Source organism: Aquarana catesbeiana, linkage group LG03 (assembly GCF_042186555.1).
Source record: "Aquarana catesbeiana isolate 2022-GZ linkage group LG03, ASM4218655v1, whole genome shotgun sequence".
NCBI classification, from domain to species: domain Eukaryota; kingdom Metazoa; phylum Chordata; class Amphibia; order Anura; family Ranidae; genus Aquarana; species Aquarana catesbeiana.
The window spans coordinates 675,787,233-675,804,179 of NC_133326.1; the positions used below are offsets into that span (position 1 = coordinate 675,787,233).

Sequence of the window (16,947 nt, forward strand, 5' to 3'; positions counted from 1 at the left end):
AGAACGCAACCCAGACTTTTTCAGGTAACTGGTTGTAATGCGTACACCTTACTCCAAACACCAATTGGTCTATTAGCAAAAGATTGTCTAGGTATGCCAAGACTGTTTAAGCCCTGTGCCCTTGACCTGGCTAGAGGTGGGGCTAGCACTTTTGTGAACACTCGGGGTGCTGTAGCTGGCCCAAAGGGCAAGGCTATAAACTGAAATGCTGCTGTTCTACTTCGAACCACAGAAACCTTTGGTGAGCGGGAAATAGATGGACATACAAATATGCATCCCTGATGCCGATAGGCGCCAGAGGTTTTCCTCCTTGTAGGATAGAAACTACTGACCTGATCGACTCCATAAAAAGGAATGGATTTTCAGGAACTGATTTAGATTCTTTTAGATCTAGAATGGATCTGTAGAATTTCTGCGTGGATCTGTACATATACAGGAAACGCATGAAAAAGGCAGTGAAGGTTTTAAGGAACCTAAGAAAAAACAGAACTATCAGCTGACTCTACTAGAGGTAGCTTGAAAGAGGCACAAATCATCTCTGTAAGAGATTTGCACCAGCAATTTCTCAGATTGCGAGGCTGAAAAAAAGGTTCAACTCCAGTTGTCTCCTCCGAAGAGGAGTAATCAGTTTGCCTTTCTTCCTGATCACCTGAGGGTAACCCTTCATCCTCTACCCACTGTTCCCTTGATAAGGGATCTAAGGTGGGGGAGGGGGGATCTAACACGCTTCCTATCCTTGGATAGCGGATGCGGTTAAAGTCGCTAATTTGCCTTCTAGGCCCTGCAGGGCAGAGGAAAAATGCATTTTCAATCATGTATACAGGGGCTGAATGTTTTCTCCTCTTAGAGTCTGACGGTGGAGGCCATCACCACTGCCTAGAGGCAGCTGCCCCTGGCACAGGGGAAGGAGTCCGTTTAAATAAAAGGACGTTTATATCTTCTTTTGGACAAAAGAGTACCTTTCATGCTAGAAATCATTTGGATGTATTTCACCAAATCTTCCTCAATGAAAACGGAAACTAGTCAGAAGCCTTTTTGCAAGATGCTTTGGCTGACCAACTCTTCAACCACAGGGTCCTACGCAAGCGTTTTAGCACAAGCGCAAGGCGGGACGCTTGGTGGATAGAGTCTTTTATGGCGTCTATGGCAAAACTTAGCGCCTTTGGTAGGAGGATTTTAACAAAAAATTCCAACTTCTTATTTGTTGTATCCTTAAGCATCTGTGCATCTTTATTGATGCTGGAAATCGCAGCGTCTACCGATGATACTTTCTATCCTTTGTGAATTTTTCCTCCATGATAGAGAACTTCTTTGGAGGGAAAAAATGCTTATCCGGATGATCCCATTCAGCATAAATAAGCCCTTCTAGAACTGCATGAAAAAGGCTGTAAAGATTTTTTTTTTTTTTTAAACCCAAGGAAGGGACCGAACTTTCAGCTGACTCTGTTACGAGTAGCATAAAAAGTGGAATGAACCATCTATGTAAGAATTTGTACCATCAATCTGTCAGATTGCGAGGTTGCATAAGGTTCATCAACTGTTGTTTCCCCCGCAGAGGAAAATTCGGCTTGTTTTTTCCCGTGATCACCTGAGGGTAATACCTCATCCTGTGCCCACTGTTTCCTTGGAAAAAGGGGTTTGAGTTTGGGGAGGGGGATCTAGCACACTTCCTATCCTCTTGGATGGAGGATGGGATTAAAGCCGCTAATCTTCCTTCTAAGCCCTGCAGGGCAGAGGAAAATGAATCTTCAGTCACGTATACAGGGGCTGAAGTGTGAGAAGCAGTTGCACCACCAATTGCTTCCAATGACTCACCCTGGCTTGCCATGTCAGGTATCTCCGGAGAGGATGACAGTGTGGAGGCATGTCTGGAGTTCCCAGCGCCTAGGGGTGGAATCCTTGGTACCTTTGTGGTAGCTCTGGAAGTCTTAGTGCTAAGCACAAAAGCAGAGGCACTTTAAGAAAAAAATTATGGTATTTGCCGAGCAATAGTTTTAGCAAAAAACAATGTCACCATAAGGATCAGCCCTTTGATGCTAACTATAATATTTCCAGTACTGGAAATACCTGCTTACATGTCTTTACATGCCCAGCGCTCCTGTGTCCATTAGTGTGACAGACTTCTGTCTTCAGCATATGAACTGAGAGCGTCTGTGTTAAGCTTCTGGTGAGAACCTGATTAGGCGTCCTCAACGTCTTCCACCCTAGTGTATGTGCTGTGTGCTCCACGTGGACGTGACGTCCCGCACATGGCGCCACCTATCTGTGAGCCACTTCCCTCTGCAATACCAGCCCCCTCCTTGTTTTAAAAAATAACACTAGTCCGCGCGTGCGGACAGCATTCAGGTCTGCAGATGCAGACCCAAAGGGGAGGAGGCAGCACCATGATGGATGCCAGACTTTGTGTCTGCAATGCTATATAGGGGCTGAATGCCTGTCCAGGCTCAACAAGGGCAAGTCTGATAATACAAACAGTGGAAGCTGTTACCGCACCTCTCCGGGAGGGGAGGGGAGGGGGAGGGGAATTTATGTAAGCAGTGTTTGTTAGGCTCCCAGTTTTAAAGGAAGACTTCACCTTATACAAAAAAATGCAAATGGCTGTTTTTGTATGTTCATAAACTACTGCTGTACCCCCTTTAGATCCCTCAGAAGAGGAGCACCATCTGTTCAATTAAGAACCCCCCTCTGGCTGCTGGGACCACACCTGCTGCTGTAGCCGGACACAGAGCTGCTGAAAAAGGCATCGTACAAGGTAAGTGTAATATACTCCCTCTAGAGGAGACATTTTTAAAGGCATACAGAGTATATATATATATATATATATATATATATATATATATATATATGGGAGAAAAAGCATAGGTGGACTTTTTGCAGTTCCTAGGCTTCTCCCCTTACCTGATCCTCGCTGCAGGATACTGCTATAATAGCAGATCCAAACTTCACCCATCACGGCGGGCAGCGTAGTTAAACCTTCAAAAGCCCAGGTCCCTTTTAATAGGGGTTCCACTCCTTTGGACCTGTATAGCACCCCTCAGGACAACTTTAGGTAATGTAGCAAGACCAAAAAGAGTCCTGGTTCCTAGGGTCCAGCCCTCAAAGAGAAGCGTTACAGGCAAAACCTCATTCTTCTATGCAAGCCCGGGTACCATCCTGTGGCCGCAGTGGCGTGGATGGATCCAGTTGTGGAGGTTTTTTAAATCCAGCATGAATCCCTCCTGGAGCTTCTCAGAGCACATCTTCACTCGTGACCACACTGGCGAAAAAAACTGATGTGCTCCTGGAAGGAGGAGGGGTTATATAGGGAGTGAACTTCCTAGATTGGGTATACAAGTGTCAACACCTGAACCCATAGCCCATAACCTATTAAGAAATGACTTAAGGCTCTGTGTCCCGTGATTTACGATAAAGAAATAAAGGACTTATCTCTTAACTAACACATTGAACTTTTACATCTTAAAGTATGTGAATCCTTCCTTCTCACAGATGGGGGAAGGTGATAGCTCAGCTCAATCTTAATTACTGCCATATGTGGGCTCTCCTAAGAAATGCTTATGAGCTTATAACAGCATATACTTTCACAAATATAAAGATCTTATATAATTTCACTTTTTCCATACATAGAAGAGATATAAATATAAATATTCATTTAAATCAATTATTCTGTAAAGATCTCATCCATTCATAAATATTAATACTTTTTAAGTGTAAATCAAGCAATTACTTTGGGGTATTGTCAGTGTTTCCATATCATGTTTATACTGTTCAAATATTCACTGTGTTAGTTTAAATGCTGCGGGAGGTTGGCAACCCTGACTCCTTGGCCTACAGTAATACTGCTCATCTTAGTGAATGTTATCACTGTCAGTGCAGAAGGCACTGATATGATCTAGCAGGCAACTTGTAAGCATGTGACTTCACAATGCATTCAACAAAGAAAGTGGAACCTCTCCCTTCATCTCAAACTCCTCTCTGTTCAAGACCTGGAAGTTAAGCCTACGGTATAACGCAGGGTCGATACTCCGGCAGCCCCGGGAGGCCTCGAATATTTTGACGAGCACAGGGGCCAATGGCTCAAAACCTGCTGTATCTGCAAGCCATTGCTTGTACTCCCACTGGTTCTCTGCAAGGCGGTGAAGATATTTCAAAGGTATCCCAGAATTCTGGGTTTTTAAGACTTCTTCACGGCTTTCTAAAAGCATTTCCTCTGGAGGAGGCAGCTGGCATTTACCCTCCAGTACAGACAGGAAAAACTGTGCCTGGCAATGAAACAATGGGAAAGGGAGCACAATTTTAACAGCTCCAATGAAACCCAGAGTAGGGAAGCGAGCATGAAAGAGGTGCTTGTAAAGTGGAGGGAGATGACCCTGTTCCCCATTAGTTCCCACAATGTCTTCATCCTCCAACAAGTCCACTCTAGGAAGGACTGATTTCACATTAAGTTTCTCAGATGCTAGTTCTTCAAGTTTATCCACATTTTTTCTTGTCAACTTATCTCTCTGGCCTGTCTTCTGGTTGACCACTACTCCATTGCCAGTCAACAAAAATGGGTAGTTATATTTATAACCGGTACAGAAAATCATAGTGTCTGCCATAATTTCTGTTCCATCTTCACAAATAAAACTAGTGGAGGTAGCCCGAACTACTGGAGGCACCAAGGAGATGTTTTCTGGTAGGGTCCACTGTAGAGAAGGACCTCGGTGGCTCAGACTGATAAGCTTAGCATGTGAAGACAGCTCCAGGGCAATATCAATTCCAGATGGTCCTGCACCCAGGAGGACAACTGAGCGGGAAGAGTAGACCTCTGGGTAGCGGTAATAATGGCTGTGCAACACTTCACCTGGAAGAGGTGTGGAAATGACTTAGCCACTGGCCTCACAATAAAACTCTACTTTAATTTATACACAGCAGTGCACATCATACAGTGCCTCACAAATGTAAATGTATTTTATTGGGATTTTATGTGATAGACCAACACAAAGTGGCACATAATTGTGAAGTTGAAGGAAAATTATAAATGGTTTTCGAAATGTTTTACAAATATGTAAAAAGTGTGGTGTGCATTTGTATTCAGTCCCCCTAGTCAATTGTTTGTAGAACCACCTTTTGCTCCAATTACAGCTGCAAGTCTTTTTGGGGAGGTCTCTACCAGCTTTGCACATCTAGAGAGTGAAATTTTTGCACATTGTTTGCAAATTAGTTCAAGCTCTGTCAGATTGGATGGGACATGTCTGTGAACAGAAATTTTCAAGTCTTGCCACAGATTCTCAATTGGATTTAGGTCTGGACTTTGACTGGGCCATTCTAACACATGAATATGCTTTGATCTAACTTCTAAACCATTCCATTGTAGCTCTGGCTGCATGTTTAGTGTCGTTGCCCTGCTGGAAGATGAACCTCCACTCCAGTCTCAAGTTTTTTGTAGACTCTAACAGGTTTTCTTCTAAAATTGCCCTGTATTTGGCTCCATCCATCTTCCCATCAACTCTGACCAGCTTCCCTGCTGAAGAAAAGCATCCCTGCAACATGATGCTGCCACCACCATGTTTCACGGGTGGGATGGTGTGTTCAGGGTGATGTACAGTGTTAGTTTTCTACCACACATAGCGTTTTGCTTTTGGGCCAAAGGTTTGGCACATCCCCCCCCCCTCGTCGCCATCCGGTGCTTCTCTGGGCTCTCCCGTACCATCAGGGACCCGGAGAAAGAATTGGCTGCCGCCGGATGACAACCATAGAGATTTCCGGTGACCAGATGGTCACCAGTCATCTCTATGACCGTCGGAGGCCCGGGCGCGTCGTTATGATGTCACGTCCGGCCCGTGGTTGTAAACAAAGCTGTGATCGTGGCTGGTAAGCATGAGATCGTGGATTTTTTTTCGATCTCACGCTTTCCAGCCTGGAGAAGAGGTCCTTTTGACCCCGCATCTCTCTGTAAAGAAGACCTGTCACAAACCATTCCTTGTAATAGGAATAGGAATTGATAAAAAAATGTAAAAGAAAGTGTAAAAATAAAAAAAAAAGTAAAAAATAAAAAATAAAATGTAAAAGAAAGTGTAAAAATTAAAAAAAATAAAGTAAAAAAATAAAAATAAATAAAAATGTAAAACGCCCCTGTCCCCAGTAGCTCGCGCTCAGAAGCAAACGCACGCGTAAGTCCCCAAAAAAAACGTGTTTTGAAAAATTGTTGCGCAAAAATTGTTGCGCAATGACTACCATTTTATTCTCTAGGGTGTCTGCTAAAAAAACATATATAATGTTTGGGGGTTCTGAGTAATTTTCTAGCAAAAAAATTATGATTTTTACATATAGAAGAGGAGTGCCAGAATAGGCCCGGTATGGAAGTGGTTAAATTTGTCCACAACTTTATCCCTGACCTGTCTGGTGTGTTCCTTGGTCTTCATGATGCTGTTTGTTCACGAAGGTTCTCTAACAAACCTCTGAGGGCTTCACAGAACAGCTGTATTTATACTGAGATTAAATTACACACAGGTGGACTCTATTTACTAATTAGGTGACTTCTGAAGGCAATTGTTTCCACTAGATTTAAGTTAGGGGTATCAGAGTAAAGGGGGCTGAATACAAATGCACGCCACACTTTTCACACATTTATTTGTAAAAAATGTTGAAAACCATTTATCATTTTCCTTCCACTTCACAATTATGTGCCACTTTGAGTTGGTCTATCACATAAAATCCCAATAAAATACATTTACGTTTTTGGTTGTAACATTGCAAAGTGTGGAAAATTTCAAGGGGTATGAATACTTTTTCAAGGCACTGTAGCTATACAATGAAGTCTGCTATTTAACCACTTCAGTACCGGGCATTTTCACCCCCTTCCTGCCCAGGCCAATTTTCAGTTTTCAGTGCTGTCGCATTTTGAATGACAATTGCACGGTCATGCAACACTGTACCCAAATTACATTTTTATCATTTTTTTCCCCACAAATAGAGCTTTCTTTTGGTGGTATTTGATCACCTCTGCGTTTTTTATTTTTTGCGCTATAAGCAAAAGAAAAGTGACAAGTTTGAAAAAAACACAATTTTTTTTTACTTTTTGCTATAATAAATATCCCAATTTTTTTAAAAAAAGAAAAAAATGTTTCCTCAGTTTAGGCCAGTATGTACTCTTCTACATATTTTTGGTAAAAAAAAAATCGCAATAAGCGTATATTGATTGGTTTGCGCAAAAGTTAAAGCATCTACAAAATAGGGGATAGATTTATGGCGTTTTTATTATTTTTACTAGTAATGGCGGCGATCTGTGATTTTTATCCTGACTGTGACATTGCAGCGGACATATCGGACACTTTTGACACTATTTTGGGACCATTGTCATTTATACAGCGATCAGTGCTATAAAAATGCATTGATTACTGTATAAATGTCACTGGCAGGGAAGGGGTTAACACTAGGGGGCGATCAAGGGGTTAAATGTGTTACCTAGGGAGTGATTCTAACTCTGGGGGGAGGGGACTCACAAGGGGAGGAGACCGATCGGGGTTCCTCTGTACTGGGAACACACAATCTGTCTCCTCTCCCTGACAGGACGTGGATCTGTGTGTTCACACACACAGATCCACGTCCCGGCTCTGTTACCGGCAATCGCCGGTGCCCGGCGGACATCGTGGCTGCCGGGCGCCCGCACCGACACCTGAGTGACGCAGCAGGCGTGCGCGTGCGCGCCCCCTAGCCGGCCGGGAAGCCCAGGACGTCATACGTCGCCCGCCCAGGATGGGAGATCCCTCCTGAGGACGTCATTTGACTATGGATGGGGTAGGAAAGGGTTCATGGCATAATTATATTTTTATTTTTATCTGTTAAAGGGCTAGGATTTTTAACCCCCCCCCCCCCCCCCCAAAAAAAATCAAAATTTTCTACCTTGCAAATCTGGTAATCACAGCAACATTTCACTACCTAATCATACGACTTGCCCACTGTTGTGCGATTAAAGCAAGCAGACCCCCCCACTTAGAACCCCCTTAAAACTCAACTTCCGCTGAAATGTAATTAAAGCAAAAGTTCTACCTGCCGACATTTTGCCTTTATTACATAAATCATTTTTGACCCAGTGACATCCTCACTGCTTCGCATCTCTTTGCTTCTCTGGGAGAAGCTCACAGTGTGCAGTGAAATCAGAATAAGTGATTTCAGTACAGAAAGGGAGCCTGCACAACTTTGCAAGACTGGAAGGAGCGATGGAGTTCACCTTTAAATTTTTACAAAAGAGTGTGGAAGGGTTAGAGCCTCTGTCAAGTATTTATTGATATTGTTGTCCTTATTAGAGAGCATTTCCTTAACTTCATCAGGGCAAAAAGTGATGAGAATTATTGCAAATGGGGTTGAAGCCAAAAAAAACCCCCACACTTATAGTGTAAGTAAGAATTAGAACATCTGATGAATATTTTTATTGTTCTCTGTGCCCCTCTGCACTGGTGACATCCATGCCCTCCACTCATAGTTACATAGTAGGTGAGGTTGAAAAAAGACACAAGTCCATCAGGTCCAACCTATGTGTGATTATATGTCAGTATTACATTGTATATCCCTGTATGTTGCGGTCATTCAGCTGCTTAGCTAATAGTTTCTTGAAACTATCAATGCTCCCCGCTGAGACCACCGCCTGTGGAAGGGAATTCCACATCTTTGCCGCTCTTACAGTAAAGAACCCTCTACGTAGTTTAAGGTTAAACCTCTTTTCTTCTATGAGTGGCCACGAGTCTTGTTAAACTCCCTTCCACAAAACAGTTTTATCCCTATTGTGGGGTCACCAGTACGGTATTTGTAAATTGAAATCATATCCCCTCTCAAGCGTCTCTTCTCCAGAGAGAATAAGTTCAGAGCTCACAACCTTTCCTCGTAACTAAGATCCTCCAGACCCTTTATTAGCTTTGTTGCCCTTCTTTGTCTTCGCTCCATTTCCAGTACGTCCCTCCTGAGGACTGGTGCCCAGAACTGGACAGCATACTCCAGGTGCGGCCGGACCAGAGTCTTGTAAAGCGGGAGAATTATCGTTTTATCTCTGGAGTTGATCCCCCTTTTAATGCATGCCAATATTCTGTTTGCTTTGTTAGCAGCAGCTTGGCATTGCATGCTATTTCTGAGCCTATCATCTACTAGGACCCCCAGGTCCTTTTTCATCCTAGATTCCCCCAGGGGGTCTCCCCCCAGTCCTGTTTTTTTGTTGGGGGAAATCATTGGGACAGGAGGGAAGAGAAGTCAGAGAAAATCCCCCCCAATGAGCAGAGAGCTATAAAGACTTGAAATTCTGAGTTTTAACTACCTCATCTTCCAAACTTTGAAATCAGTTTACCACAATAAACTAATAAACTTTATTTCACCAACTATCCCTGTCTTAGAACCTGATAATTTGAGAATTTGATTTTCTCACCTTGAAACTGCTCCAACCCTTCAATGTCTGGCACAACTGGATCGGAGTAGTGTCTACAGAACAAAAGAAAAAGAAGGTGTCAGATTTACTGAGTAATGCGTTTTTTTAAATTTTGGATAGTGTAAGCAATGGTTAATGGTGATCTTAAGGCTCCCTATTACCCCCACCACCCCCTCTAACTGATCACTGGCATTATATAAAAAAAAATCTAAATGCCCTTTTTTTTTAACACCTAAAGCCATGGTCACATGATGTCCCAAGTCTTCTCACTCTTTACAGGAGATAGGATCCTTCGTTGGGTGTCCATGTCACCACCTGCTTGATATGGACACTTCCCATTAGCTGTCCAGTGGTGGGGTCCTCTCAGAATCCAGAAGATGAGTTCACAGTGGTAACGCCAATGTCAAGAGACTGACAGGTAATTACTCAGCAATGGCAGGGGCTACTTTTGGATGTATGAGCACTCTCCAGGAGCACTATGAACCTTTTCTATCTTCCCCACTCCCAGCTACCTAGGCAAGAATGATATCTTCTCTTCGTCAAAGCCTCCTGGGGTATCAATGTCACATTCCCTTCCCCAGGAGGTTTCAAGGAGGTTTCAAGGAGTAGAGACACACAGTGGCCAGAGGGAGCTGGTGCGCATCATCAGGGGCCAGCTTCCTGAACCCAGAAAAGGCAGTCGGGCTCCTGATGAAGTCACAAAAGAAGATGGACGGAGGGAACTGGGCAGTTGCACCTGAGAAATTGAGTTCAGCATGATTCGTTGGACAGGGGAGTATGTGAATCCAGGATAAACCTGTATAGCAGATAAGGGGGAATATAGAAAAAAAAGTCTGGGAGGTGTGGGAGGGAGCAGTGTGGTGCGGCGTAAAGAAAACACTCAAAGTCACAGTGCAGAGTAACAGAAATATATTGTAACTGAAGTTCAGTAATACAGAACAGTCCTGGTGGGAAGGCAACCCAACCAGGAGCCCTCACATGTGTCAGTAGAAGTAGGTCTTAGGTGTGCCGATGTTTGCCTTGAGGGATGGAATGTGGCCTGGCTGGTTCATACCCAAGTGGGGAAGCTTCCAGATAGGATGGCATGTCCCTGCACTTTCCTTACTCCTCTGGAAACTTTTCCTGATGCTAAGCACTTTCCCTGCCAGACGGGTGACCTGCCCCTACTCTAGCTACAAGCACAGGAGCCAGGGTCTTAAATAGACTCTGAGAGAAAAGGGAAAAAGGGGCGCACCAGTCTTGCATCATCTTTTAAAATTATTTATTGAATAAAATGGTAAAAAAGAAACAACTCACAAGCAATTGTAGAGGAAGGCACAACGTGAAAGTGCACCGACTGACAGCATGCAACCTAGAATGAGCGATACCTTCCAAGGGTCGTGGAGGAACGCACAAGCATCACTACCAGCTGACACGTTTCGAAGGGGACATCTCTTCTTCATCAGAGCTTAGCAGTGAACTTCCCAGGGAACTGCTGAAGGAGAGTTCACTGCTAAGCTCTGATGAAGAAGGGATGTCCCCTTTGAAACGCGTCAGCTGGTAGTGATGCTTGTGCGGTCCTCCGCGACCCTTGGAAGGTATCGCTCATCCTAGGTTGCATGCTGTCAGTCGGTGCACTTTCACGTTGTGCCTTCCTCTACAATTGCTTGTGAGTTGTTTCTTTTTTACCATTTTATTCAATAAATAATTTTAAAAGATAATGCACAAGGCTGGTGCGCCCCTTTTTCCCTTTTCTCTCGTTGTTTACTAGGATTCCCTGTTCTTGAGGGCAGCAAGGCCTATGTTGTTGTACTATTCGTACGGTGAGCCACTTGTGCGCAGGAGTCGTTTTTTCTTCTCTTAAATAGACTCTGTCTGACCCAAGATGGCCACCAAAGTCACATGGGGTGCTGGCATCTAATCACATAGCTGCCCCTGTGACACAAGAAACCATAGAGGAACTAAGTTCCTCTTGACTTCCTCTCACTCAGCAATAACACTGTGGTTGAGCACCACCTGCAGTGGAGGAAACAGACTGCACCTGCCTACAGGGGGCTGAGTGAAATTCCTCTTTAAGTACTTAAATGTACACTGACTGTACACAAATGAGGGCACTAAATGATACAGAGCTTGGGTGATTCATCAGTGACAAGCATGAATAGGCACTTAGTCTTTCTGAAGTGAAGAGAAAAGAGTGATGAGAAATCCAGACCTAGATTTGGACATCTAGAGGACTTCTGTTTCTTACCCCACACAGACCATGATGGCATCAAACCGTTCTGTCACAAGATCACCATGGTCCTGAGTTTGGAAGGTCACATCCCAGGAAACCTGTGAGTTCTTCCCTTCCCCTAGTACAGGAATGACCGACACCACCTGGGTATTAAACTGCAAAGCACAAAAGGAAAGAGGCTTAAAGAGCGCCCAGACCGAAAACCAAAAAGTCATATATTGCAGCTTTAGATGTGAGGGCCACATTCGTTTTTAGATTTCCTTTTTTAAATTACACACTCAGTCCTAGGGTGACTACATTCAATCACTCCGTCTGTACAGGAGCAATGGTGTCACCCTAGGAGGGTCTTTTCTTTTTATGTGTTCACCAAAATAAAGCTTCAGTTGGTTTTGATATGTAGTGTTGTACAATTTAACATTTGGTAGCTTCTTGAAGTTCTTGTAGTCCACAGAAGAACAGGATAAATAACCCCCATATCTTGTGTCTTTACTATTTTATTCTATATCCTTTTTTTGGGGGGTGGTTTGGATAGTGTGTGGAAGGATTCAAATGGCTGTAAGGTTTTGATTGCTGTTTGTGTCCCATGTATGGAGTATGTTTCCACTCCATTTGTCCTGGTAGTCAGTGTCACCAGGACGGAAAGTGATGGAGAACACAAAATCTTACTAATATCACCGGAACAGAAAGTCAGGAGGAATCTTTTAATAGGGACACCTCTTAGACAATAATCTAAAGCAATGATATAAAGCAACTATCTGCACTAGTAGATTTTCAAATAAAAAATTCTTATGAAAATGCAGACGAAGATTCTCTGTGCATTCAACAACTTGATGAATGTCATTCGAAAGTAGCTCATATTTTCGCTTGCGTCTCGATTTTGATTTTGGAATGAATAAACTTTACCAAATGAAAATCTTTAAATAAAGAATTCTTCAAAATAAGGCTTCTAAAGTCACCTAAAATAAAAAAGCGGTAGCAACCACTTGACCTCTGGAAGATTCCCCCCCCCCCCCCCCATGACCAGGCCATTTTCTGTGATACGGCACTGTGTTACTTTAACTGACAATTGCGAGGCCATGCAACACTATACACAAATAAAATTTATAATTGATGTCCTTTTTTCCCCCACAAATAGAGCTTTTTGGTGGTATTTGATCACCTCTGTGTTTTTTTTTTTTTTAAAAAGACTGACAATTTTGAAAAAAAAACTATATTTTTACTTTCTGCTATAAAACATATCAAGCAAAAAAAATTTTAAAAATTGAATGTCTTCATAAATTTTGGCCAATATGTATTCTGCTACATGTTTTTGGTAAAAAAAATCCCAGTAAGTGTATATTGATTGGTTTGAGCAATGGTTATAGCATCTACAAACTAGGGGATATACTGTATATTGGAATTTGTATTTATTTAATTCTTTATACTAGTAATGGGCAAAATGTGTTCTGGTCTGATGAAACCAAGGTTGAACTTTTTGGACATAATTCCAAAACATATGTTGGGTGCAAAAACAGCACTGCACACCACCAAAAGAACACCATACCCACAGTGAAGCATGGTGGTGGCAGCATCATGCTTTGGGGCTGTTTTTCTTCAGCTGGAACAGGGGCCTTAATCAAGGTAGAGGGAATTATGAACAGTTCCAAATACCAGTCAATATTGGCACAAAACCTTCAGGCTTTTGCTAGAAAACTGAACATGAAGAGGAACTTAATTTTTCAGCATGACAACGACCCGAAGCAATACATCCAAATCTCCAAAGGAATGGCTTCACCAGAAGAAGATTACAATTTTGGAATGGCCCAGCCAGAGCCCAGACCTGAGTTCCATTGAAAATCTGTGGGGTGATCTGAAGAGGGCTGTGCACAGGAGAAGCCCTTGCAATCTGACAGATTTGGAGTGTTTTTGCAAAGAAGAGTGGGCAAATATTGCCAATCAAGATGTGCCATGATGATAGACTCATACCCAAAAAAGACTGAGTGCTGTAATAAAATCAAAAGGTGCTTCAACAAAGTATTACTTTAAGGGTGTGCACACTTATGCAACCATATTATTTTATTTATTTTTTTTACTTCCCTCCACCTAAAAGATTTTAGTTTGTTGTTCAACTGAGTTGTACAGTTCATAAGTTACATTAAAAGTGGAAATAGTTATAAAATTATTTATCTTTGTCTCCATTTTTTTACATCACAGAAACCTGACATTTTAACAGGGGTGTGTAGACTTTTTATATCCACTGTATTTTTCAGGAGAAATTCAATTCTGCTTAGGCACAAATAATGTTTCTAGATGTTCCCTATAACATAGCAAATCCTAGGTGATTCCCCTTTTCTTCCTCTATTGGCAACACAACAGAAAGTGGAAAGAAAACTTTCCATAGCCCCCCTCTTAAACAACTGTCACTAGGTGTCCCCATTGGACGATTCCCCCTCACCTCCTGTGTTGATGACAATTGTAATATTTTGGAACTCCCATCACTTTCTGTCCCAGTAAGAATGGTGACCAGGATAAACAATTCTCCTCAGTAGATACACAAACAGCAAAAAAATTGAAAATTGAACAACAAAGGTTTTGGTTATAGGTACTGTACACATGATGACATACCTGAACCCTGCTCTGTATTTATTATAGCTACACATCAATGACAACATAACTGAACACTGATCCATATTTACTATAGCTACAGTGCCTTGCAAAAGTATTCATCCCCTTGGCTTTTTACCTATTTTGTTACATCACAGCCTTTAGTTCAATGTTTTTTTTTAATCTGAATTATATGTGATGGATCAGAACACAATAGTCTAAGTTGGTGAAATAAAATTAGAAAAATATATACATAAAACTATTTTTCAGAAATAAAAAACTGATAATTGGCATGTGCGTATGTATTCACCCCATTTGTTATGAAGCCCATAAAAAGCTCCAGTGCAACCAATGACCTCCAGAAGTCATATAATTAGTGAAATGATGTCCACCTGTGTGCAATCTAAGTGTCACATGATCTGTCATTACATATATACACACACCTTTTTGAAAGGCCCCAGAGGCTGCAACACCTAAGCAAGAGGCACCACTAACCAAACACTGCCATGAAGACCAAGGAACTCTCCAAACAAGTAAGGGACAATGTTGTTGAGAAGTACAAGTCAGGGTTAGGTTATAAAAAAATATCAAAATTTTTGATGATCCCTAGGAGCTCCATCAAATCTATCATAACCAAATGGAAAGAACATGGCACAACAAAAAACCTGCCAAGAGACGGCCGCACACCAAAACTCACGGACCGGGCAAGGAGGGCATTAATCAGAGAGGCAGCACAGAGACCTAAGGTAACCCTGGAGGAGCTGCAGAGTTCCACAGCAGAGACTGGAGTATCTGTACATAGGAGGACAATAAGCCGTACGCTCCATAGAGTTGGACTTTATGGCAGAGTGGCCAGAAGAAAGCCATTACTTTCAGCAAAAAACAAAATGGCAGGTTTTGAGTTTGCAAAAAGGCATGTGGGAGACTCCCAAAATGTATGGAGGAAGGTGCTCTGGTCTGATGAGACTAAAATTGAACTTTTTGGCCATCAAAGAAAACGCTATGCCTGGCACAAACCCAACACATCACATCACCCAAAGAACACCATCCCCACAGTGAAACATGGTGGTGGCAGCATCATGCTGTGGGGATGTTTTTCAGCAGTCGGGACTGGGAAACTGGTCAGAGTTGAGGGAAAGATGGATGGTGCTAAATACCGGGATATTCTTGAGCAAAACCTGTACCACTCTGTGTGTGATTTGAGGCTAGGACGGAGGTTCACCTTCCAGCAGGACAATGACCCCAAACACACTGCCAAAGCAACACTTGAGTGGTTTAAGGGGAAACATGTAATGCCCCGTACACACGGTCGGATTTTCCGACGGAAAATGTGTGATAGGACCTTGTTGTCGGAAATTCCGACCGTGTGTAGGCTCTATCACACATTTTCCATCAGATTTTCCGACACAAAGTTTGAGAGCAGGCTATAAAATTTTCCGACAACAAAATCCGTTGTCGGAATTTCCGATCGTGTGTATTCAAGACAAGTTTGAGCCAACATCCATCGGAAAAAATCCTAGGATTTTGTTGTCGGAATGTCCAATCAATGTCCGACCGTGTGTACGGGGCATAAATGTGTTGTAATGGCCTAGTCAAAGCCCAGACCTCAATCCAATAGAAAATCTGTGGTCAGACTTAAAGATCGCTGTTCACAAGCGCAAACCATCCAACTTGAAGGAGCTAGAGCAGTTTTGCAAGGAGGAATGGGCAAAAGTCCCAGTGGTAAGATGTGGCAAGCTCATAGAGACTATTCCAAAGGGACTTGGAGCTGTGATAGCCGCAAAAGGTGGCTCTACAAAGTATTGACTTTAGGGGGGGAATAGTTATGCACATTGACGTTTTCTGTTATTTTGTCCTATTTGTTGTTTGCTTCTCAATAAAAAAAAAAAAAAAAATCTTCACATTTTTGGGCATGTTCTGTAAATTAAATGATGCAAATCCTCAAACAATCCATGTTAATTCCAGGTTGTGAGGCATCAAAACACGAAAAATGCCAAGGGGGGTGAATACTTTTGCAAGGCACTGTTCACATCAGTGACAACATACCTGAACACCGCTTCATATTTATAAGGGGATGAAAATGTTCAAGTATGTGTGCTAAGTACCTGTCCAATATAATCATTGAAACTTTTTACATAGGCATCCCCGCTTCTCACCTTGATGTGCGGTCGGATGGAGAACCTGTCCGTATAGTCCTCCAGGTATTTCAGGACTTCGGAGTGGTGCATGAAGGATGGCAGGGACGGGTCAAAGGCAAAATCAGGGAACTCCATGATCTCTTTAGGTAGGTTGGTACTGTAAGTGAAAACATATTGATAATACAGATGAATGATCCATCATGAAAATGACATTCTATTATTAAATGGTGGGTAATGTGCTGGATTGTTCTGTAATTTAGCTCAAGGTTCTACAAAGAAGGTAGAAATATTTTGGCTAAGATCTAGTGTAGTATCTGTACTTATCAGTTTTCGTAAGGGAGAATGCCAGTGCCTCTTGTAGAGTGGGGGCGCTGGCGAGTATACCTTCTGATGTCATTTGTGTAAGGAATGGTGATGGTGGTGGGAGGGCCTTTTTTCCTCCTGGGTTGAATCTGGCCTTGTGCCCATTCCAGTCATGCTGACAGGGAGAAACTTTCCTGAATAGTATGCCCACTGCTGCGGCTATGTCTGGTCTTGTCACAGTGGCAACATATAGCAGCTTACCGATTGCTCTGCCATACCTATCATTGTTGGGTAGCAGGTCGAAAAAAATGGATGCGTTT

The 16,947-nt window shown here is 42.6% G+C and overlaps 1 protein-coding gene across 6 annotated transcripts in view; it reads right to left on the minus strand.

The window, feature by feature from the left end:
• Positions 1–16,947, minus strand: part of LOC141133494 (uncharacterized) — a 62,710-nt gene that overhangs the window by 12,456 nt on the left and 33,307 nt on the right. For 5 of the 6 annotated variants that reach the window (XM_073622903.1, XM_073622901.1, XM_073622899.1 and 2 more), the window contains 3 exons: positions 16,343–16,481; positions 11,619–11,758; positions 9,392–9,444 (listed from right to left, as the gene is read on the minus strand). In XM_073622903.1, coding sequence (XP_073479004.1) covers positions 9,392–9,444; positions 11,619–11,758; positions 16,343–16,481 — 332 coding nt within the window. Of the gene's footprint in view, positions 1–2,850; positions 4,841–9,391; positions 9,445–11,618; positions 11,759–16,342; positions 16,482–16,947 lie in introns of those variants that run through there. The other variant, XM_073622904.1, reaches the window with a different exon arrangement.